Source organism: Lodderomyces beijingensis (genome assembly GCF_963989305.1).
Source record: "Lodderomyces beijingensis strain CBS 14171 genome assembly, chromosome: 8".
Taxonomy (NCBI): domain Eukaryota; kingdom Fungi; phylum Ascomycota; class Pichiomycetes; order Serinales; family Debaryomycetaceae; genus Lodderomyces; species Lodderomyces beijingensis.
This window is the reverse complement of record NC_089977.1, coordinates 502,452-524,674: the sequence shown is the minus strand read 5'-3', so window position 1 is coordinate 524,674 and position 22,223 is coordinate 502,452. Positions and strand designations below refer to the sequence as shown.

General features: G+C 47.5%; 13 protein-coding genes across 13 annotated transcripts; 6 read left to right on the top strand and 7 right to left on the bottom strand. All coding sequences in view use genetic code 12, as the record gives it.

Moving 5' to 3' along the window:
- Positions 1 to 69: 69 nt before the first annotated feature.
- Positions 70 to 1,218, bottom strand: LODBEIA_P59570 (uncharacterized protein; the record flags this gene model as incomplete). Its single annotated transcript, XM_066976346.1, has 1 exon — positions 70 to 1,218. The coding sequence occupies one exon, from the start codon at positions 1,216 to 1,218 to the stop codon at positions 70 to 72; it is 1,149 nt and encodes a 382-aa protein (XP_066832895.1).
- A 501-nt stretch (positions 1,219 to 1,719) lies between these two features.
- LODBEIA_P59560 (uncharacterized protein) lies at positions 1,720 to 2,056 on the bottom strand (the record flags this gene model as incomplete). Its single annotated transcript, XM_066976345.1, has 2 exons — positions 1,720 to 1,956; positions 2,030 to 2,056. The coding sequence occupies 2 exons, from the start codon at positions 2,054 to 2,056 to the stop codon at positions 1,720 to 1,722; spliced, it is 264 nt and encodes an 87-aa protein (XP_066832894.1).
- A 350-nt stretch (positions 2,057 to 2,406) lies between these two features.
- LODBEIA_P59550 (uncharacterized protein) lies at positions 2,407 to 2,874 on the bottom strand (the record flags this gene model as incomplete). Its single annotated transcript, XM_066976344.1, has 1 exon — positions 2,407 to 2,874. One exon carries the CDS (start codon positions 2,872 to 2,874, stop codon positions 2,407 to 2,409), a length of 468 nt encoding a protein of 155 aa, XP_066832893.1.
- Positions 2,875 to 3,169: 295 nt separating this feature from the next.
- Positions 3,170 to 3,718, top strand: LODBEIA_P59540 (uncharacterized protein; the record flags this gene model as incomplete). Its single annotated transcript, XM_066976343.1, has 1 exon — positions 3,170 to 3,718. One exon carries the CDS (start codon positions 3,170 to 3,172, stop codon positions 3,716 to 3,718), a length of 549 nt encoding a protein of 182 aa, XP_066832892.1.
- Positions 3,719 to 3,952: 234 nt separating this feature from the next.
- Positions 3,953 to 4,768, bottom strand: LODBEIA_P59530 (uncharacterized protein; the record flags this gene model as incomplete). Its single annotated transcript, XM_066976342.1, has 1 exon — positions 3,953 to 4,768. One exon carries the CDS (start codon positions 4,766 to 4,768, stop codon positions 3,953 to 3,955), a length of 816 nt encoding a protein of 271 aa, XP_066832891.1.
- Positions 4,769 to 5,074: 306 nt separating this feature from the next.
- Positions 5,075 to 6,709, top strand: LODBEIA_P59520 (uncharacterized protein; the record flags this gene model as incomplete). The annotated part of the gene is made up of 1 exon (XM_066976341.1): positions 5,075 to 6,709. One exon carries the CDS (start codon positions 5,075 to 5,077, stop codon positions 6,707 to 6,709), a length of 1,635 nt encoding a protein of 544 aa, XP_066832890.1.
- An 816-nt stretch (positions 6,710 to 7,525) lies between these two features.
- LODBEIA_P59510 (uncharacterized protein) lies at positions 7,526 to 9,463 on the top strand (the record flags this gene model as incomplete). Its single annotated transcript, XM_066976340.1, has 1 exon — positions 7,526 to 9,463. The coding sequence occupies one exon, from the start codon at positions 7,526 to 7,528 to the stop codon at positions 9,461 to 9,463; it is 1,938 nt and encodes a 645-aa protein (XP_066832889.1).
- Positions 9,464 to 9,516: 53 nt separating this feature from the next.
- Positions 9,517 to 10,410, bottom strand: LODBEIA_P59500 (uncharacterized protein; the record flags this gene model as incomplete). Its single annotated transcript, XM_066976339.1, has 1 exon — positions 9,517 to 10,410. The coding sequence occupies one exon, from the start codon at positions 10,408 to 10,410 to the stop codon at positions 9,517 to 9,519; it is 894 nt and encodes a 297-aa protein (XP_066832888.1).
- Positions 10,411 to 10,873: 463 nt separating this feature from the next.
- Positions 10,874 to 11,872, bottom strand: LODBEIA_P59490 (uncharacterized protein; the record flags this gene model as incomplete). Its single annotated transcript, XM_066976337.1, has 1 exon — positions 10,874 to 11,872. The coding sequence occupies one exon, from the start codon at positions 11,870 to 11,872 to the stop codon at positions 10,874 to 10,876; it is 999 nt and encodes a 332-aa protein (XP_066832887.1).
- A 606-nt stretch (positions 11,873 to 12,478) lies between these two features.
- LODBEIA_P59480 (uncharacterized protein) lies at positions 12,479 to 13,729 on the top strand (the record flags this gene model as incomplete). The annotated part of the gene is made up of 1 exon (XM_066976336.1): positions 12,479 to 13,729. The coding sequence occupies one exon, from the start codon at positions 12,479 to 12,481 to the stop codon at positions 13,727 to 13,729; it is 1,251 nt and encodes a 416-aa protein (XP_066832886.1).
- A 428-nt stretch (positions 13,730 to 14,157) lies between these two features.
- LODBEIA_P59470 (uncharacterized protein) lies at positions 14,158 to 17,076 on the top strand (the record flags this gene model as incomplete). The annotated part of the gene is made up of 1 exon (XM_066976335.1): positions 14,158 to 17,076. The coding sequence occupies one exon, from the start codon at positions 14,158 to 14,160 to the stop codon at positions 17,074 to 17,076; it is 2,919 nt and encodes a 972-aa protein (XP_066832885.1).
- Positions 17,077 to 17,296: 220 nt separating this feature from the next.
- LODBEIA_P59460 (uncharacterized protein) lies at positions 17,297 to 19,255 on the top strand (the record flags this gene model as incomplete). Its single annotated transcript, XM_066976334.1, has 1 exon — positions 17,297 to 19,255. The coding sequence occupies one exon, from the start codon at positions 17,297 to 17,299 to the stop codon at positions 19,253 to 19,255; it is 1,959 nt and encodes a 652-aa protein (XP_066832884.1).
- A 49-nt stretch (positions 19,256 to 19,304) lies between these two features.
- LODBEIA_P59450 (uncharacterized protein) lies at positions 19,305 to 20,684 on the bottom strand (the record flags this gene model as incomplete). The annotated part of the gene is made up of 1 exon (XM_066976333.1): positions 19,305 to 20,684. The coding sequence occupies one exon, from the start codon at positions 20,682 to 20,684 to the stop codon at positions 19,305 to 19,307; it is 1,380 nt and encodes a 459-aa protein (XP_066832883.1).
- Between the last annotated feature and the right edge of the window lie 1,539 nt (positions 20,685 to 22,223).

Below are 22,223 nucleotides of genomic sequence, written 5' to 3'. Positions count from 1 at the left end.
TCCTGGTTTCGTGTGTTTTTCCAGATCATCCCAGAAGAGAACATGTCCATACCCCAAACGTAAGAGAGATTAAACCCCCACTTTCCTACTTAGTTCAAGGGCAGTTTCAATCAATTCCTTCGTCGTGGGCCGTTTCTCCGGTTTCAACTGTAGACACTTGCGAATGATGTCAATCAAGTCCTCGCTGTAGCCGTTCTGGTTTTCCGGTATCAGATACTTGCCTCTCGCAATGGCCAAGTTCAAATTGGCGCCTTGGTCAGCTTCCAATTTCTCAAAAGGCGAGTAGCCAAAGCAACAAGAGTAGAGCAAGCAGCCCAACGACCAAATATCCGTGGCTTCAGTCACATAGCTGCCGGTTTCAACGTCCATCAACTCCGGTGCACGGTAGGGCAAAGTGCAGTGTTCCTGAGCGAAATCAGTGAGGGTCAACGCTTGCTGTCGCGTTGTAACGTGTATTCGTGCACGCGAACAAGAGCCCAAGTCCACCAACACCGCCAACCCTTCGGCTGAGATCATGACGTTGGCGGGTTTCAAATCGTGGTGGGCATAGGGCACCAATTCCGACATCTCGGTGGCGGAAGCACTAGCGAGCTCGGAGTTGGCCTCGGTGTCAGTTGGATTAAGCAAGGGGTCATCTTCTCCTCCTCCACCACCACCACCACCATCGTCGTCGTCTTCTTCATCGTCTTCCTCTCCTCCACGGTCGAACCGTCCCACGGTTGACGCAGTGGTTTTATAATTATGCATCACGTCGAGGCCACGACACACGCCCAAAAACACCTTGAGGATCTCGCGCTCTTCCAACTTCAGATTATTCAACACTGCTTCGTTGATGATATCCTGGAGCGAGCGGGTGAAATAGGGAAGCAAGATGTATATCTGTCTCAGCCCATCGGGGTTGGTGACGATATTTTCGTCAATCGACTGAATCACATAGGGGGTCTTGGAAGGGGTGAATCTGTGGTAGTTTTTGATTTCGCGAATGGCGTTCTTGTAGGTTTCGTCTCTGGTGCCAAAGGGACAACTGATCTTTTTCAAGGCATAAGGTGCTTGCGATGATGTTTGGTGCACTAGGTAGACGTAGGAGAAGCCTCCTTCGCCTAGTAATCGGATGATTTGGAACTGAGCATTGTTGATGTAGATGGTTGGTGTTGACAAGGAGGGGAAACAGGGTACACAGGGTACACAGGATAGCACTAGTGAAAGTAGCGAGCTCATTATGTGAACTGCTACGAGGAGGGCTGTTTCTTCTAGAGATTGAGCTGACCTGACCTAACCTAAGCCAGGGAGTTTGAGGGTAGGGAAGAGGGGGAGGGTTTGGTGATATTGTCAGCGCGGCTACCACTATCGTCTAGAGACCGGTTTGACCACTCCATGCTGCAACAACAGCATCCGTCAAGTAACCACGGCTGAAAGCAGCCCCTCGAGGAAGTCCCCTTTCATCTTCTTCCTATCCTCCGCTCTTCTGCTCTCTCTCTCTCTCTGCCATTGACTTCCATAGAGACAAGAGAAAGGAAGCAATTGCGAGTCAAGTCTAGTGGATCAAGTCCAGTGGAACACGCGTTGTTGTTGTGTCCCCGCTAGCACGCAGCCACCACCCTAAAACAACCACCAAACAATGCCAAACAACCACCAAACCAAGCGAAACCAAGCGAAACAGCCGGAATAGACATTTATATTCAAAGTTGTTTATATAGTGCTGTAGCAGACGCGGGAAAGCTAGGAGTTGTACTTGCTAATCAACTCAACAGCAAACTCAATGTACCTCTTTTCAGCTTCTTCTTGCGGAGTGCCTTCCAAGTCCTTCCAAGCTTGCCACTTGTACTTCCCCTTGAAGTCAAAAGTGCCTGGCTTGTCCGTGGTGTTGTCTCCCACGGTGGCCTGTTTGTACAAACCATAAAGCTTCAACAACTCGTCATCCGAAGGTCTCTTGGCCAAATTGGACACGGTGTTTGCCTGCAGTTTCTGTTAGTAGCCGTGGCATAGACACGCACGGGTGGTGGGGGGCCAATTCTTCAAGTAGACATACTTTTTCTTCGAATTCTGCTGAAACCATTGCTGTAGTTTGATTGATTCAATTGAGTTGCCAAAAAGAACAGCAAGGGGGTTGACGGGCTAGTTCTGATTTGGTTGTAAAAATTTGTACTGGTGCCGTCTAACACGGGGGCACTTTAACAGCGAAATAATTAGCGTGGGTGGAGAGAGAGAGCAGTAACGTTGTATATAATAAATGCCACTACTGCCATTGCTGCCACTGCCAATAACCACCACAACAACAACAAGAACAGTTGCAAGAGCCAGAGCCAAAGGAGAGCAGATTCAACCCTCGTGGAACCGTTCTTTCTGTTGCTCTCTCTATGTTTGTATATGGGTATGTTGTGTTTAAGATTATATTCAAAACAGTCGCTATATAACACCGCCACCCAAATCAGCGAGACCCTCTTCTTCCTCCGGCTCGTCAAAGTAGTGGCTAAACGTATACACTGTGCCGTAGATCAATAGCCCGCCAAGCACGGTCAAGATGGTGGCCGTCTTTGTCAAGATAGCCGAGTGGTGCAAGATGACGGGCAAGTAGACCCCAGTAACTAGCAAAAACGCAGTTAGGAACTGGCCAAACTCAACCAAGAGATTGGCGTTGGAGGTGCTGGTGGGGTCGAAATTGAAGTCATAGTCCAGCGAGCTGGAGATGTGTCTCGTGATGGCCGTGGGCAAATGGGCTACAGCAAATACAAGCCCAATAACGATGGGGAACCAATTGCCGTTGATGCCTGCCAAGATCACCAAGACAAACCCCACGGCTAGTATCACCGACAACCCGATGATTCTATTCAACGGATTATTGCTCTTGAACGAGCTCGAGTTTATGTAGTTCATTCTTGTCAATGTGCCTCGTGGCTGCCGTTGACTGCTTTTGTCTCTTTTTGTTTGGTTTTGGCTGTAGGTAACAACAAATTCGGACTTCTGGCTCTCTTCTATGAGTCTTTTGCCCCCCTCCCCGTCGTTTGGAGTGGTTTGCCTGGTGGGTCTTTCCGTTGGCGTTGGAAGTTCAAGATCTCCCTCTCGCTCTCTTGAACGAAAATAAAAAACAACTCTCAACTTGTACCGAACACTTTATCTCTTATATATCCTACCAGCACCACCTTTACCACCATTATCAAAACCTGCAGCCATGGCCAATGCTCGCACGGCAGCGTACGAGGAGATACTAAATCCCCAAATCATACCGCAGAATAAGAAATACCTGTCGACAATCTCATCACCACCTGGATTTGGCCCAATAACAGCAACATCGGGGGGAACCTCATCAACAGCTGCTGCTGCTCCTGCGATCAAGAATGACGCTGATTTGGATCTTTTAAAGTCGAAAAAAATATGGGAGTTGGCCATTGCGCCGGCAAAATCAATGCCCATGACTCTATTTATGAGTTATATGGCGGGCAACTCATTGCAGATAATCCCCATGACCATGACGTTCATGCTACTTTGGAACCCCATCAGGGCCATCTTCAACGATACCAACGCCATGTTCAAGAATCTACAGGCAAAGAAGAATCTGAACGAAATCTTGCTTGCCAAGGTGGTGTTTATTCTTTTCCAGTTGCTCAACATGGCAGTCGGGGTTTATAAATTATACAATATGGGACTTATACCTCACCTGGAAGCAGACTGGCTAGCCTGGAAGCAACTATCACCGGTGAAACATCGTCTTTACTCTTGATGGGAAGAGATAAAGATGGAAGTAAAAATGAAAAAAAAAAATCAAGTACCATGATTACTGGTTGTTAATTTGGGACTTATACCTCACCTGGAAGCAGACTGGCTAGCCTGGAAGCAACTAGCACCGGTGAAACATCGTCTTTACTCTTGATGAGAGCAGATAAAAAAAATGAAGTACCATGATTACTGTTGATTTGTTGATTTGTCGGGCAGTTTTTGTTTTGTTTTGTCAAACCTATTCCACCGATTTGTCAAATATTTGCTGCAAATTGAATTTGCTATACTTGAGATAATCTTCAACAACACTCATCCCGATATTGTTCTTGTAGCATTCAACAAGTATCAACTTATCATAGCTCTTCAAATCAACAGAATGTCCGTGCTCACGTCCTACACTTTCGGCAATAACTTTGATCATCTCTTCCGGCTTCATTATGTTGAAGTTCTTCCTGTCCACCTGGATAGCAAACTTGACCGGTTTCTGGTCTTCATCCAAATGGAAATGAGGCTTGAGGACCCGTTTCGCCAATTGTCGCAATTGCTCTTGAGGCTCATCCCCCGTGGCTGTACACGAGTCTACTATAGGCATGAGTTTCTGCGTATACCGTGTGGTTTTCACACCGGAGTCGTGGCAATCTCGTACTACCCGCTGCACCAAGACCTGAGGATCAACGGGTTTCTTGGTTTTGATAAATATCACGCATTCAACGTCGAGCTCCATTGGTTGGAGCAAATTCGTTTTGGATTTGTCCAGCTCTTTCAACTCCAGTAGTTCCTTTTGTATTTTCTCCTCCACCGACAACTCCTGTCCATTTCTTGCATCTCCTTCTTCTTCTTCTTCTTCTTGCTCGTCTTTTTCCTCGAGATTGAAAACTTCGGCAATCTTTTCCAGCAAGATATTCATCAACTCCTGGCGTGCTAATTTCTCCTTCCTTCTAACACAAGTGGCATATATCCCAGCAGTGTTTGGATCGAGTAGTTTGGAAACATTGCCAAACTTTCTCTTTTTCGGCTTTGACCCCTGGCTTTCTTCGTGTTCCCTCTTGGCCATCTCAAAAGAAAATCGATGATGTCTCTTTCCCACGGCAGCTCATGTCAGGGCCAAAAAAAAAAATGAAAAATGAAAAATAAGTAGAGATTGCAGGGGCCAAACAAGATAAATCCATTCAAAACTTGCATAAACGCGTCTTATGTGTATAATCCAGAGATTCAGATCCTGAAATAAGTTAGCTATCGATCAGAGTTGCGATATTTTGCTACTGTGTTTAGCTGAGATAGCTATAGGCTAAAGGTAAGAAAGAAAGGAGGAAAGAAAGAAAGAAAGAAAGAGGAGCCTTTTGAGCACGGGGGCCTTGGAATGCTGATATTGCCGTTGGATTTGGTTCTCCACATTGTCGATGTCGGAGGGTTGGACTTGAAAGACTGCTTTGCCTTGTATCAAACCAACCAGCTATTCAGACAAAACCTACTGCATCCTTATTTCTGGCATGTCATCTACCAGAAGCAAATTGCGCCCATCTTTGATGAGCTAGAGATACCGAGACCCGTCACGAATTACTTTGAAGAATGCCACCTCCACTACAAACGGAAACTCGAGTTGGACCAACACATGCAAAGTAGTCGTAAAATTGACACAAGTAAGCTTGAAGATGAGGTTCGAAAAACAGATTTGCAACTACTTGCAATGGAATTTGCTTGGGACCGAGACACAAGTCTTTGCTATATGCTGGATCCAACTTACATACTCGCTCTTTTGCAAAAGCACCAAGCCGAAGAGCAAAAACTATGGCATTTCTTGGAAAACGGTAGAGAATCCAGCTACGATATCACAAAGGTGTCGTTGCTTGAGTACCTCGTCATGAACCAATTCTATGCCGTGGGCTTGCGGCACATGAAAAATTTAAACAACGACACTCTGCACGAATCGATATTGTTCTACTTTAGTCTACTAGAAAGAAGCAACTTCCGCTTGTTGCGCTACAGATTGAAATATCTAACCAAATTAAAGAAAATTATACGCAACCGCGTCTTGCCAAAAATCGCCCATCAAGCTGGCTCGGTCTCAAACGTTGAACTCCGCCGCAAATATCTCCACGCGAGTATCTTGGAGTTGATGAAGAGCTTGTCAGGTGAAATATGTCGTGGACAAGGTAGTACTCCAATAGACGCTTACGACGTGTTGAAACTATACTGCGGTATGGGTGGCAGCGAGCCGGTCATCTTGGCCGTGATTGCAAAAGTTGTCGAAGAAGAATGGCATTTCCTATGCCAAAGCCTCCACTTGTGCCAAAATCAACACCCACAATACAAATTCTCCGTGCGTATTGTGTCGAATTTGGCCATGATTGACGACTTTATAATGCTCTTTGGCCCGGATGAACCGCTTGTTATCGAGCATCACAACAACCCAACTTTGATGGGTGCGTTTCTCAACTACCGCAAAACGGTACACTCGTGGTTTATGCCCGAGAATGCACCCAGTAGATTTGCACAACTTTTCTCGCAATCGCGACAGTTGCCAGATTGGCTGACGACGAAGCAAGGATTTACCAGCTACGAGTTCTCAAGGCGGGTCAAACTTTTTCCCGATGATCCCAACGCAGTTGCCGCAAACTTCATCCCCACTTTGCTCCTGGTGCGCAATAATGAGTCCCTAACGCACAAGATCGTGTTGAATACATTTGCGTCTCAAGAAGATACACCTATCAATACGCGGGGCGAGAGAGGCTACTCCTGTGGCGTGATTGTCAATACGAGAATGTACCCTGGAGTCATTTACGGAGAGGAGAATGATGGTACATATTTTTTTCTCCTTTGCGTCGATGGCGGTGACTTGCTCTGGAAAACTTCCTCGATGAGTCCGTGGAGAGCAAAAGACAAGGATGAAATTGGCTCGATGATTAGATTACTCGGTCTCGATGGTTTGTTTATGAATGGGTTTAGAACCATTTTGTTTGATCGCAGTCATCTTGCTATCAAATTTGAACTCTAGAGACGGTTTTTTTTTTATTTTTTTTTTTTTTGAAATACCAAGCTGGAGAACAAGCTGAAATCCCGTCATGACATCATCTGGCGTTGGATCAAAAAAGAATCCAACGTGTTGGCTGAAGTCGGCGACTTGGACTTGGACTTTTTTTTTTCATTTTTGTATTTTGCATGGTATCAAACAAAAGACCAACCAACAAAATAACTTGAGACAGAAGTGGCTAGACCCCGAGTTTACAAAGAGATACCAAAAAAAAGCGACAATGTACATGCAAAGCTTGTTGAAATTGGACTTTGGCTGGGAACAAAGTGACATACGCGTGCGTCAAGGCTCATGGGGTCCTCCCCTAGACCAAGTATAAGAAACTACTTGATTTTGTTTGAAATTTTCAAGAGAGGTGATTGAAGGGCAGGGCAGCCACAACTGTGACGTAGCTTCGTGGAAGCTATAGTTATCACAGTTGAAGAAAGAAAAGACGGGCATCGATGACTCCGTGGATTGCGAGAGCTACAAAATAGAATAGCTCTACCGAGGTACATAGTTCACGCTGAATATCGACCTTGTTCATGTTCTAGATCTAGAACTGTTCTTCCGCCCTTTCATACACTTGAGATGTAGAGCTATAGAGCTGTAGAGAAGCTTGTAGAATGGCAAACAGTGGTGTCTCCCTGGGTGGGTGGTTTCTGACGTATTTCGACTTGTGGTGGCAGGGCGATGGAAAGATGCGCACATATACTGGAGTCGCCATAGAGCCTTCTGCAAACAGGGATGCCAGGGGGTACACTAACAGGTTGTTTTTTTGCTTCTTCATCAAGCACGGCCATGATCAAAAATGCCACGATTAGAGGTGCCAGGCACAGCATACAACGAGCTCTCGTGCCTAGGAGGTATAAGCACAATGTAATTGGGATTGACTTGGGAACAACAAACTCGGCCGTGGCGGTGGTTGGTTCAGACAACGAGCCCCACGTATTGGAAAATGACGAAGGCAAGAGAACCACGCCGTCCGTCGTGGTGCTTGAGGACAACAACCACAAGACGTTGGTCGGCTTGCCGGCAAAGCGGCAGGCGCTACTAAACCCCCGCAACACCTTCTTTGCAACAAAGAGGCTCATTGGCAGGAAATTCGAAGATCCCGAAGTGCAACGAGACATTCGAAATGTCCCCTACAAGATCGTACCCGACAAGCAGGGAGACGCCGCGCTACAGACGTCGGCGGGACGCAACATCAGCCCCTCGGAGATTGGCGGGTTGATCTTGGAGAAAATGCGCGAGATTGCATCGAGTCAGTTGAAGGAACAAATCACAGAGGCCGTGGTTACCGTGCCGGCGTATTTCAACGATAGTCAAAGGCAAGCGACTAAGAACTCGGGCAAGTTGGTGGGGCTCAATGTGCTTCGCGTGATCAACGAGCCCACGGCGGCCGCGTTGGCTTACGGGTGCGACAAGACGAGAAAGGAGGGCGTCGTGGCTGTGTTTGACTTTGGAGGTGGCACGTTTGACGTGTCGATCTTGGACATTGAAGATGGCGTGTTTGAAGTTCGAGCTACTAATGGCAACACGCATTTGGGAGGGGAAGACTTTGACATTGTTTTACTACATCATATCCTTGCCTCAGTGAAAAATCAAACTAACGGTGTTGATTTGTCACAGGACCATTTGGCGGTGCAGAGGCTTCGGGAAGCTGCTGAACAGGCCAAAATCGAACTTTCAACCGCTGACAAAGCCGAGATTAAGATCCCATTTGTCCGCGATAATGTCCATGTCGATATGACCATTACTCGAGACGAGTTTGATGCAATGACGATGCCGTTGATTGAAAAAGTCATTGACCCCGTCAAGAGATGCGTTCGCGATGCCGAGTTGAAAATGAAGGACATCGACGAAGTGCTCTTGGTTGGTGGCATGACGAGAATGCCCAAGATCCGCCAAGTGGTGGCTGAACTATTTGGCAAGGAGCCGAGCACCGCGGTCAACCCCGACGAGGCCGTGGCATTGGGCGCGGCAATCCAAGGCGCAATCTTGTCGGGCCAGGTCAAGAACGTAGTGTTGCTCGACGTGACCCCCTTGTCGCTCGGTATCGAGACGTACGGAGGCATATTCAGCCCTTTGATTCCACGAAACTCGGCGGTGCCCATCAAGAAGGAGCAGATCTTCTCCACTGCCGTTGATGGCCAAACTGGGGTCGAGATTCGCGTTTACCAGGGAGAACGAATGTTGGTCAAGGACAATAAGCTTATTGGCCACTTTAAATTGGCCAATATCCCCCAGGGCCCCAAGGGCACCCCCCAGATTGCTGTCGAGTTTGAAATCGATGCCGATGGCATCATCAGCGTGAGCGCGAGTGACAAGACCCCTTATCCGCTGGACTCGCCCCATTATGGCAAGCCCAACTCCGTCTCGATCCAAGTCACCGAAGTGGGATTATCCGACTCCGAGGTGGAAAAGATGATTGAAGAGAGCGAGCGGAACAAGAACTTGGACGAAGAGATGCGCCGGTACTACGAACATGCTTCACGAGCCGATATCTTGGTCAAGGATACCGAGATTGCCCTTATACAATTTGGCGAACAGATGGAAGAAGCGGAAAGGAACGAGGTTAAAGCTGAGACGGACAAGATCAAACGCATGGTAGAGGACATTAGAAGCGGGGCCAAGCTACACGATCCAAAGTTGTTGACCCAGGCGCTCAATGAGATGCAGCAGAAATGCATGAATGCCATCAAGAAAATCGCAGAGAAACAACAGAAAGGCGTCTAGATACTAGTAATGTAGTAATGTAGTTTGTGTGGTTTGTTTAACTTTTTTTCATTCTATTCATCCGTTTCCATTTTATCTTCATCAGCCGGCTGTTGCTTTGTCTCTTCTTTCTTGTCCCCTGCACTTTTACCGTGATCGCCGTTACCATCACCATCATCGTCGCCGTCGCCGTCGCCGTCACCGTCACCGCCACTGCTACCACCATCCGTCCTGCTTCTCTCATTCGTGACCCCGTCCAACTTGTCCAACCACTGCTGGACGTTTTCATCATCGTACAACACAAACTCCTGGTCTTTACCCACAACACTAACGCTAGTATTCTTGAACGTCAACTCGACATCCTGGCTCAACGTGTCCCTCAACGCATACAACCCATGCACAATCAACTCCTCCACCGTGGCGCTCGACTTGATCGCGTCCAAGTTCCGCTCCAAATACGTTCTCGCCGCCTGGGACCGTGCGCCAATGGCGGCGCCATAATATTCAAGCACCGACCCCGAGGGCATAAACTCCAACAAGTGCGCGCCCGTCTCATCGTACCCGGCAATCAACAACCCGACCCCATAGGGTCTCGCGCCGTAGCTCTGCGTATTCTCCTGCGCCTTGTCCGCGATCGTCAACGCGGCCTTGTACGTCTGGATGGGGCGGTTGAAGATCATCTGGCATTGCATCGCTTGCTTCCTCAAGAAATTCGACAAGACCCTCGCGTCGGGGGCAAGCCCCGCAAGCGCTACGCCCATGTGGTCGTCTATCTTGATGATTTTCTTCTGGTATGAGCCTAGTTCTTCCGCGTTTCGCTTGAGGGCCACTAACACGACGTGGTCTTTCGAGGTGAGGCCCACGGCGGCGCTGCCTTGTTTGATTGCCTCGAGGGCGTATTCGACTTGGAATAGACGGCCCGTGGGGGAGTACGTCACCGAGTCGTTGTCGTAGTTGTTTCTGAACATGGATGTGGATGCAATTGGCTGATGGTCTTGGAAAATGGATTTGAACTTCGGAGTTACAGTTGGAGTTGGAGTTGGAGGTTTGCCACTGGTGAAAAAAAAAGGCTGTGAGGGTGCTACCAGTTGAGAGTAACCTTTCCCCCCCCCACCACCCCCGTCAAAGAGTTCAACCAGATTGTTCAACGACTGTTCTTTCTTCACACGAAGGGGTTATCAAAGACGTAGAGAGGAGTAATTCGCCTATGTTTAGTTAATCTATATTCTTGTTTTTTTTTTTTTTGACGAATGTAAGATGTACGGGTTTAATACCGCTTTAATCCTCTATCTTAGAACCACCCACTTCCTTTCCCCCCTCGTGAGCTATCCATCCTAACTTCCTCTGTAAGCCGGTACCTATCTCAGAAGGCTGGAATGATGGCTGACTCTCAGAACATGAAGAAAAAACAAAATGAAAAAAATGAAACGGTTATATTAGGTTCAATCTTCTGAGAGCATCGCAGTTGGGCATGGGCATCATTTCTGCTGCCCGGAGCTTCTCCATGTCAGTCGAAAACCAGCCCTGGGCTTCTTCAATCAATTGGTCTTTTCTCACTTGCTCCCTCGAGCACTTGGCTCTCTTATCGTGTATGTATAGATTCTCGACTTTGGAATCGTAGTTCCTCAACTGCTTAGCTGTTTTCTTTGCATTCTTCTTGGCGAAATTCTCATTCACGTAGAACGGGATGTTATGCTGGGGAGTGGTTCTTTGGGTATTATACTCTCGCGAAGGGATGAAGGAGTAGTCGGGCGTGGAGTCGTCTGAAAACAATGCCGAGAGAATGGGGACTATGAACACCAATAAAATCGGAAGGAGCCCCTTGAGTGCTTCAAGTGCAGACTGAGGCTGTCGTGGTTCTTCGTTTCCTTGTTGCTGCTGCTGCTGCTGCTGTTGTTGTGCAGACCTGGCTGTTCTTCTTGTGGTCCGCCTGTGTCTCATGAATGGATCCTGGCCGCCCCCAAACGATTGAAACGTAAAGCCGTTGCCTCCAAATGTAAAGGTTTGTCCCGAGGCAAAGGGCCCACCGCCACCGCCGCCAAAGAACATGTTGAAAAGATCATCGTCAAAGGGACGGGCGCCCGAGGTAGTGCCAAACCCGCTTCTGGCAAACGGAGAAGCGCCGGCGGCGCCACTGCCGCCACCAACGCCGGAAAACCTCGACGTGGGGTCGGTGCCCGTCTGGTCGAAAATAGACTTCTTATCGGGGTCGCCCAACACCTCCCAGGCCTTATTGACGACTTTGAACGCCTCCGACGACCTCGGGTGCGGGTTCTTGTCGGGGTGGCACTTGATGGCTAGTCTCCTGTAGGACTTTTTAATCTCCAGCTCCGATGAGCTTCTCTTGACCTCCAAGATTTCGTAAAACTGGGTGCCCTTGTACGAGAGCACCTTTAACACAACCGTCTCCTGGTCCTTTGTGTATGACATTATTTCAATATTAAACTCCCGCCGTTCAAGATACGAGATGCGCTTCTGCTGCTGCTTGGGGGGGGTTCTTCTTCTTCTGCTGAGCTTGTAGTTGTGCTGCACCACTTATCTCTTCTTTCAATCGCTCAGTACTGCTGCTGCCACTATCACTACTGCCACTGCTTGCCACTGGCTACTGCTTGCCACTGGCTACTGCTTGGCTCTTTGGTACTGCAATTTTTTTCGTTGAAGAGTGCGGGAGTTGTGCGCCTCCGTGTTGCGTGTTCAGTCCACCGTGATAATACTCTTATCAACAACTCCTCCTCTTACCAAGAGGTGGTGAGCAGTAATGATGATAACGATGGATGGTGGATGTGGATGAGTTTGCCTTGGAGACTACTGAAACCTATATCGACGTCTACCTCCCACTGTAACTCGTTGCGGCAGGTGTTTTCTTTCACCGCAAGCAAAGAGTCCCTATCTACGCTATTGTAAATGTCTGGAGTGAAAAATCCACCCGTCTGAAACTTCAAGATTGTCCGTAACTTTTCACCAATTTCAGAGTTTCAGAGTTTCCAAGTAAAACTTTCACTCATTCTTCCTCATCATCAGATAGTTTGGAAGGTCATGGTCGAGGCACGTTCAGCGATAACTTCGCTATTGGATACAGACCTCTACAAGATATTCATGCATGCTGCTGTCCATAAGCAATTTCCTGCTGCCAATGTCAAATACAAGTACACCAACAGGACCGCGGCTCTCAAGCTCACTGCAGAGGCCATTGCGTGGGCCAAGCAGCAAATTGGCCAATTGGGCCAGCTCAGGTTCACCAAGGAGGAGATTGCCTATTTGGCAGAGACCTTGCCCCAGCTACCACCGGAATACCTCGTCTACTTGCAAACTTTCAAGCTCAGTCCGGAAACTCAAGTCAAGTACCCTGGCACCGACGATGCGTTTGAACTAGAGATTGAAGGCAAATGGGACGAGACGATCCTCTACGAAATCCCTGTGCTCGCATTGATCTCAGAAGCGTATTTCAGGTACGTCGACACCGACTGGGACTACACCAATCAGGCCGAGTCGGCGAGAGCCAAAGTTGCTCAGCTCGTCAACCACAAGTGCAATTTCAGTGAGTTTGGAACCAGGAGGCGAAGATCGTTCAAGGCGCAAGAAATCGTCATCGACGCCATGAAGGATGCACAGAAGGAGCTTGGATCTCGAGCACAATACATTGCGGGCACCTCCAATGTTCTCTTGGCGATGCAGAAGAATTTGGCTCCCATTGGAACCGTGGCGCACGAATGGTACATGGGCATCGCGTCGATAACCCAAAACTACAAGGAGGCCAACAAAATGGCCATGGACTACTGGATCGACACCTATGGTCCCCAGTACGCGGGGTTGGCATTGACCGATACTTTTGGCACAGACGACTACCTCAAGGTGTTTGTTCCTCCTTACGTTGACATCTACGCAGGTGTGAGACAGGACTCGGGAGACCCGGCGTTGTACGCTGCCAAGATTGCCCGACACTATGAGAAATACGGCATCAGCAACAAGGTGGTTTGTTTCAGCGACTCGCTCAATGTTGAAAAATGCCTCAAGTTGCGCGAAAAGGCCGACCTGTTGAGCCTCAAGAGCACATTTGGAATAGGTACGTTTTTCACCAATGATTTCCTCGCTGCGTCGACGGGCGAAAAATCGCAGCCGTTGAACATTGTCATCAAGTTGAAGGAAGTCAACGGCATGCCCTGTATCAAGCTCAGTGACAATCTTGGGAAGAACATGGGAGATGAGGCTACCGTGAAGAGAGTGAAGGAGGAGTTGGGGTACACCGAGAGAACTTGGCAAGAAGGAGACGAAACGCATCGATGGTGACAGGAAGGCCATCAATCGCCCATCTTTTCTCCTTTCCTTTTTTGTTTATTTGAGCACAGATCCTCTGGCAAAAAGTTTGCTAGTTGAATTGAATAAAACTGAATTTTACATCACATTAGATTGAACGATTGTAGTAGTAGTAGTAGTGGTGGTGGTGGTGATGGTGCCTGCCGTGCCCTCTCATCATCACCAATTGTGGAGAGAATAAAAAATGGTGCACGCAAAACCCCCCTTGCAATTTTTCTCATCGAGGTTAGCGAACGTTACCAAACCCTTCTGCCAGGAGCTTGTCCGCACCACCACCGTTACCACCGCCCAGCGTCACAAGATCCTTTGACCTTCCTTCCTTCCTTCCTTCCTTCTTTTCTTCCTTCCCTCCCTCCTTCTTTCTACCTTTTTTTTTTTTTATTTATTCCCCCCCGGCTCAAATGAACATGGAATTAAGCCATGACAATGTGTTGCAGACTTTGACATATGCAAGTGGATCAGAAAGAAGTTTAGACCAGAAACGGGCTGAGGCTCAGCTAAAGCAGTGGGAAGTTGTGCCCGGGTACCATAGCCACCTCCAGGCAATCTACAACGACCTCAATAACCCCGTGCAGATCCGCTGGCTCGCAATTATTTGCCTCAAAAACGGCATCGACAAGTACTGGCGACTGTCCCGGCAGCATGCCATTGGCAAAGAGGAGAAAAAACGCATCATCCAAAACAGCATGATGTTGTTGAACGAGTCGAATAATCAGCTCATGACCCAGAACGCAAACGCAGTGGCCAAGATTGCCCGAAGCGAGTTCCCCAGCGAGTGGCCCACGCTTTTCGACGACATCATGCACCGGCTCGAGGACTCTGTCTTTCGAGAAAACGACCTCATCACCACCAACAATATCTTAATCATCCTCAATCGCATCATCAAAAGCATATCCTCGGTTCGAATAGGTCGGTCGCGCAACGCCATGCACAGCAAGTCGCCCACGATTGTCAATGTCTTGGTTAAATTGTACCTCCGGTTTTTCAACGCGTGGACGAGCAACTCCAACTTGACCTTGATGCAAGTGTGCTACTTGTGTTTAAAGAACTTGAGACGAATTATCCCTGAAGCTTACGACCAGCCGCACAAGAGTCCCGAAGTGTGCGAATTTTTGGGTTCCAGTATCAAGCATTTGCAACTACTCGTGATGGAAAATGAAAAGTACTCTTCCGATGTGTTGGAGAGGTATGTTCGATGCTACGGGAAAATGTACGTGGCAATGATAGATAGCAACCCCACCAGCTTTGTCTTGCTCCCTTGCTCGGAGGATATCATAGACTCGTATTTGAACATTTTGAAGCAAAAAGCGGCCAAGATTTATGAATCAACTGACGAAAACGACTTTTGGGAGCTGTTGGCCTTGAAAGGGTTGAGAATACTAAAGCTTCTCACTTCTTTTATCGCTAAAAAAGGAACGCTTTCACTCAAGCAAAAGAACGACAAAGTTGAAGTTCAAAAGGCTCTCGAGCAGCTCAACTCCAGGTTTTACGACGCAAACAATTTACAACACTTGTGCGACTTGATCATCAACTGGTATATTCGTCTCAAGGCGCTGGACTTGGAAAGCTGGCTTTTAGAGCCAGAAGAGTGGTGCAATGAAGAAGCGTCCAAGAGCTGGGAATACCAAGTGCGCCCCTGCGCCGAGAATTTCTTCCAGGACCTAGCCAAGTACTTCCCCGAGCAGCTCATGGGTTTTATATTGAACAAGTTGAGCAACGGCATGATGGTCGAGTCTGTCGACGATGTCTTGACCCAGGATGCCATCTGGTGCACCTTCCAGTTGTCCTCCTATTCCATCGCCAACGATGTAGATTTCGATGCCTTGCTCCAAACGGTGTTTATTCCGCAATGCATGCAGTCAAACTCAAAAGAGATGCGAATTTTGCGGAGACGATTATGCTTGATCATCAAGGAATGGGTTGGTGTAAAGTGTTCCCTGGAACTGCGGGACTCGATCTACAAGGTGCTACTATTCTTTTTGTGCGACGAAGGCATGGACGTGGTGGTGAAGCTAGCCTCAATCCAGACTTTGAAAGCCATGATTGATGATTGGGACTTCTCCAAAACGCAATTCCAGCCGTATTTGAATGATTTTGTTAGAATCTTGTTGGCGCATTTCCAAAAACTAGAGCAAGTGGAGTCGAAGCTATTCATGTTGAACACGTTGAATGTTCTCTTGGAGAAGAACAACCCGTTGGTTGACTATCAATTATTGAAAAACATCTTGGATGCAACCCCGACGTTTTGGGAGACCGTGAGCGAGCCCATCGTCAAGTCCTCAATATTGCGAGTCCTCAAGAGCTTGATTGTGTCGTTGAATGAGAACTCGGTTGAAGCGCACCCGATTACGATGCCGTTGATTCGCATCTGTTGCACGCCAGATACCGACGCTTACGCTTTGGTTTCCGAAGATGGGTATGAATTGTGGGGTGCTGTGCTCAAATATTGCCCCTTGGGTGACCAAAACATGGAGTTGATTGATCTCTTTAGTTTGATAACGTTTGGCCTACGCAACTCAACGGAGATTTTGCCGCTCATCCTTTCCAACTTGAGAAGCTATGCCTTGTATGCTCCTGAACTATTTGCACAACCAGCTGCCGTTGAGCCGTTTACCATCCTTGCCGAGTACTTGCCCCAGATGCGCGACGACTCGTTTGCCGTGTTCATCTCCCTCATGGAGATCTTACTCATGAATCCAACTGCCGAGTTGGTTGACAAGCTTGACCAGAGCGGATTATTGAAAAGCATGGCTAATTACACCCTCGACGAGAACCACAGCGCTATCCTTGCATCCAAGATGTTTGTCCTTTTCGGGATGTTTGCCATGAGCCCCGTCCCCGTCTACAATTTGGACACAATGCTCCCCAAATGGCTCGAGAGCTTAAGCCACATTGGCAATCCGAGAAACAAAAAACTCGTTGTCATGGGAGTCGTGGCGTACATGTTGCAGGGCTTATTGGGGAACGTGGTGGTTGCATGGGAACTATTTGCAGAAATTGTTAAAAAGACGCTTTATTTCTCAGAGGAAGTAAACGAAGATTCTCTGGGCAACTGCGAGCTGTACAGCTCAAACCACCTTTACGAAGACATTGACGAATACTCATATTTGGACCCAACGATAAACCCACCCGGCGAAAAATTGAGATATCAAAAGTTGCTCGCACAGTACGATTTCGTTGGTCAAACGAGCATACTCCAGTTTTTGAAATCGTTTGTCTTAGAGTTGAGGCTGAACTTGGACGAGGACAGCTTGAAGAAGTTGGTTTCGTCGTTAGATACATACTCATTAGAGAAGTTGAGAGATGTTGCAAATATTTAGCTGCCACTGTCAAAAAACACATACTATACAAACACACACCCACACAAGACCTCCCACATGGTGTCACGTGATGGTTGCAAAAATGACCACCTCCTCACCTACTTTTCTCCCACGCCTTCCCTTCCCCCAAAAAAAGACCAAAACCAAGCTCAGTTATACACTTTTAAACCAGAGAGTTGGTACGTTTATACAGTTGATGTGGTTTTAGCTTCAACCCAGGATGAGCAGCGAACTAGGTCAGTTCATTGAAAGTTTCCAGTCGGTGATTGGTCAAATCAGTACGCGAAAAAACAGGTTTGTTAACAAGACGCACCTCGGGAGGTTAAACTCACACCTCAACGAACTCGGTGTACACACTTGTGTGACGGTTGCTGAAATTGGGAAAATAAGAACCTGCTTGGAGGAATTGTTTCAAAACATCAATGCTGACGAGTACTACGAGGATAAACTCGGCTGGTTTTTGATCAACTTGTACTTGAGTCCATTTATAAGGCAGAACTTTATCGGCATTGTCAAATTTTTCTGGCCGTTGCTTTTCAAAATCCTGGTTTGTGTAGAAGACGCCGTAGTGTTGCACAAGTTGGTTGATGACGCTTTAAACAATAGTCCCTCGGTGAGCTGGCTTAGCTCGAAACTATTGACCATCATCGTGGACGAGCCGTATATATATGCAGTGGTGAAGGGTGTGATTAACAAGCGAGAGAATGTGGTCAAGTTTCAACAGCTCATCCATTTGAACCGAGACTTTTCAACTTTGATCAACTTGATCAAGTTGTTTGTGGCGTTGAATTTGGAACTGGTTTTTTTACCCAACTTTTCCACGTCGTACCTGCGCTATATCCAGTCATTTAATCCCAACTTCAAGAATCTCATCCCCTGCGCGATTACGGCCAACACTGCTAATCTTGCGGGCCCCAACTGCCACATCCAGCCGATAGAGAGGCATGTGTTTAACTTGTGGATTCTGGACGAAAAGGAAAAGTTGTCTTGCCACCACATCAATTTGGCGGTGTTTGACTCGTATCAAACCTTTCCCAATAGCGAAGTGTGGCTCCATTTCCTGTGCAGCAGCATCAGGCAAACACGCTCGAGCCAGCTCACAATGAAGGACGCCCTCAAATCGTTTTCTGCGGTTAAAGCCGACGGCTCCAAGTGGCTAAACTTGACATTGGAAGTGCAGGTTAAAGATGTGGTGCATTACAACTGGTTGATCAATTACTTGAGCTCGCTCAGGAACCGCAAAATATCAATCAACTTGCGGGAGGAGCATCTGTTGCAAACGCTGATCCCATCAAAGTGCAAAGCCGATAGTGAGCTGTTGAGATCTCAAATGCAAATGAAACAGTACTCGAGAAAAGCAAAGCCGAAAAACGCTCATCTGACTTCTGCTGCTGGTGGCGGTAGCAGCATTGGAGATGATAGTAGTCTGTGTGCAGCCGCCGCCTCACCCATGCAAGCAAAGAGAGCACGAGGAGGTAGCCCTGCTGCTGCGGTAAACGCTCCAAATGCGAGCTCGAGCTTTAGCTTTAGCCTAGGCCCTGGCTCCCTCAAGAGGAAACGACGAGCTACATCAATCCTTTCTGAAAATGACTATATCGAGGGCAATGGGCTGTCTCAAATCATTATAGCTCCGGCAACGCGCGTGTCCAGAGTCGTTGAAACCCAACAAGCTCATGAATATAGGCAGAGTTCAAATGAGGAAGTAGAGGGGTTACCAATAGATCCTCCGAAAACGCGTAAAACAAAAAATCTCGACACTCAAGTTCAAGTTTCTGCTGCAAGTTCTTCTTCTGATGAGACTATTGAACAAACTGAAAAGAATGAAATGTCGGGGAGAGTTGTTCCCACCCCCAATCCAGAAGTTCCAAACTCTCCCGAGTTTCGCACTTCCACCCCGGTTGAGGCCAACTTCACTGCACTTCCAAACACCACAGACAAGACATCGCAATTTGATACCTCAACGGTGTCGAACCACCACGACCTCATGCGTGAGAGCCTCAGGCTATTCTCGTCGAATTTGATGAACAAGCTAAAGTATGTTGAATTCAAAACCCTTGAGAAACGCAACGAGTTGCAAAGCGAAATGGACAGGGAGTTTGAACGGATTGAAGCGAAGCATCGAGCTAAGTTAAAAGAGATTCAAGAATTTTGCAAAGACGAATTGAATAAAATAATTTAATAAAAGGTCGCGGCGGCGGTGGATTTATTAAGGTCTAGTTTTCTATCATTTATTTATAACCCAAGAACTTAAAGATGATCCTGGCAAAATCTGGAGGGTTGTCCAAATACAAGTGATGTCCTGCGTTTTTTAAAATCTGAAACTGTGCGAGCGGTGTGTGATATTTCTTTTGCGATAGCTTGTTAATCTCCCTGGTTGCCTCCTCGCCAGCTTTCTCATTCATCCAGTCCTTATCACCGTATAGCCAAAGTGAGGGTAGTTTCATGTCGACAAATTTCTGCGGGCACCTATCCAATAATGGCAACTTGGCCAAAGCACCCACGGCCAACACTCTGGTGATCGCGTACTCTCCCGATCCAGCGCCATTAAAGACTCTATAAATATAATCGTGCATGTTTTGAAAATGCTCGGGGTTCTGGTAATAAGTATGGGCGAACCTGTGGGTCGTCCATCTCGAGATGAGTTTCGATTTGGCAACCCCCGAGTTTCTAATTAAGGAAAAGGGCAGGTAATTCTTTTCCCACATGTAATCCACGAGTTTTCTCGACGTTGACTTTGGTGGAGGGTTCTTGTTCTCATCGACGACGACGTCGCCACCACCCTCCTTTTGATCACTACCGCTGTGGCTCACCAGCTGGCCTTTACCATGCACAATGTCTTCTTGGTCCGCCAAGAACTCCTGCTCGAGCGAAACTCGCGGCTCGTTGGTCTTGTCGTCCAATAACGAAAACTTGCTTCTTTCAACACCCACGGGGCTAATGAGCACCAATTTATCCACGGCTTCTCCCTTATGTTTCAACACGTATGCACACGACAAGTAACCCCCGAACGAGTGGCCCATCAAGACAAACTTGTCAATGCCTCGTTTCTTGCGCCAAGTCTCCAACAGGTCAATAAACCAATCCTCGACTTTGTAAATCTCCTCCTTGTTGGAGCTCGGGAGCAGGGGGAACTTGGGCCTTGCGCTCATTCCAAACCCCAATAAATCGATGGCGTGGATCTTGACCCCTGGGATCTTGCTCAACTCGTCGAAATTGTCAATGAACAACCCCAACGATGCAGCGTAGCCGTGGATTAAGACGATTTCCTTACACTGCGTCGCGCTCTTGCTGCTGACGTCTGTCTCTTTGTTCTCGATGTAAAATTCATGGATGAAATTGCCATCGCCTATCGGGGTGTTGATCACATGACCCAGCCGTTTCCCATTAGGCTCGGGGAAGAAAGAAAGTTGCGAAAGAAGCCTTTGTTCAACTTCGGCGTCGCTATATTTCCACGCTTGTTTGAAGTAGTCGCTCCAGCTCTGCTTCCATGTGTATGCAGGCTTCTGTCGCCCATCCTCAAACTCGTTGACTTTTTTCGCTGGTGGCGATGGCGGTGGCGTTGGCGTTGATGTCGATGATCCCGCAATGGTAGTTTCCGAACTCGACATGGCTTCTTAAGGCTGAAGTTGGAGTTGGAATGGAAAACTGCGTCCAACGGCTAAAACCTATCTTCTTTTCTCTCTTTTGCACTTTGCCTTCCCCCCTCCTCCAAGGTTCTTTCAATGCTTTATATATATATGTGTGTATATGTTTGGCGACTATCGCATGGAGGCGTCTGAAGCGGAGTTTACGGCGAAACTGATAACAGATTGTAGGCATAAATCCGCCGCCGGAAAAATAAAAAGGAAGCGATGAAAGAGGTGCGGTTTTTCGGATAAATTATACGGCTAATGATACACGAGGTATAAATTGGATCAAAGTGAAAAGAGAGACTTTTGATCACGGCTCAAGGTTGTTGCCACGTCGAAGCCTGCCACTAGTGGAATGAAAGGGGACGCACGGCTGGGGCATGTTAGCGTTGGTGGTGGTGATTGTGGTGCCACGTGCGGTACATGAATGTCACCTATGACCAGACGATGTATATACACATGGGTTAGAGTTGATGTGTTGAAAAACTGCTCCTCTTCTGCTTCCTCTTCTTGAGTGTGCAAGAGTCACACATCTATAGCCGTCAGCCTTGCTGCTTGAACACGTGGGGAGCCGATATTTCAAGTCACAACTGCCACCGTCATGTGGTCAAAGGGCCAAGATGGCAACGACACCTTCCCAGTCGCACTTTCACTTGACAAAAAGAAGAAACCACGAGGACAAGGTGGTCAGATCAACAATGTTGAAATGCACGGGGGAGAATTAAAAAGTGAGAAAAGGCATGTGCGGTACCATGGAAAGTGCCGTCATGGGGTAAACTTTTACGAGCTCTCAGGCTTTGTTAACATCTTGATCTCCTTGGCTTCTGGGGTCCGCTAGGAGTCGATAGTGAAAAAATGCTTGACATAGTTTTCTTGGAAGCTTCTCATCAACAAGATTTCCTTTGTAGTGTAATGGCTATCACGGTTCGCTCTCACCGAGCAGATCGGGGTTCGATTCCCCGCAAGGGAGCTAAGTCTTCTTTTTTTTTTTTTTCCCACGATAGCTGCCAACTTGAGTCCATATAGCATATAGATGCTGCTTTTTGTTTTCTACAGTGTCTCAACCTGATGAAAGCAAAGCACCGTCTCAGGCATTTACTTTTCAAGCGGCATGGATAAGAAGGTTTAAGCTGTGAGGTTGTAACTTGAATGCGTGTCAAACTTGTTGAAACTTGCTGGAATTGCTCTACAGTGTAAGATTGTTTCTTTCTCTTTCAGCTATTTTGTTGCAAAATTTGCAAAACAAGAGCAGCAACCACTTGACTTTTCCTTAGTTAAAGTCAATTACAAGCCATAGGTATTTGAGATGCTCACTTGTCTGTGCTGAATAACAGAAGCGATGGTTCTAGGTTGGGTTTAGGATTCACCAGACTGAAATCACATGTCAGGCGTTCCCACGGCCTTATGGGGCTTTTCTTTTTTTGAATTATTGGTGAAGATTCGCTTCACTTGTTAGAGGAGTGGCACGAAAGCAGATGCGACTACACAACAGGAGGTGGAGAAACAGCGGTTTTCATC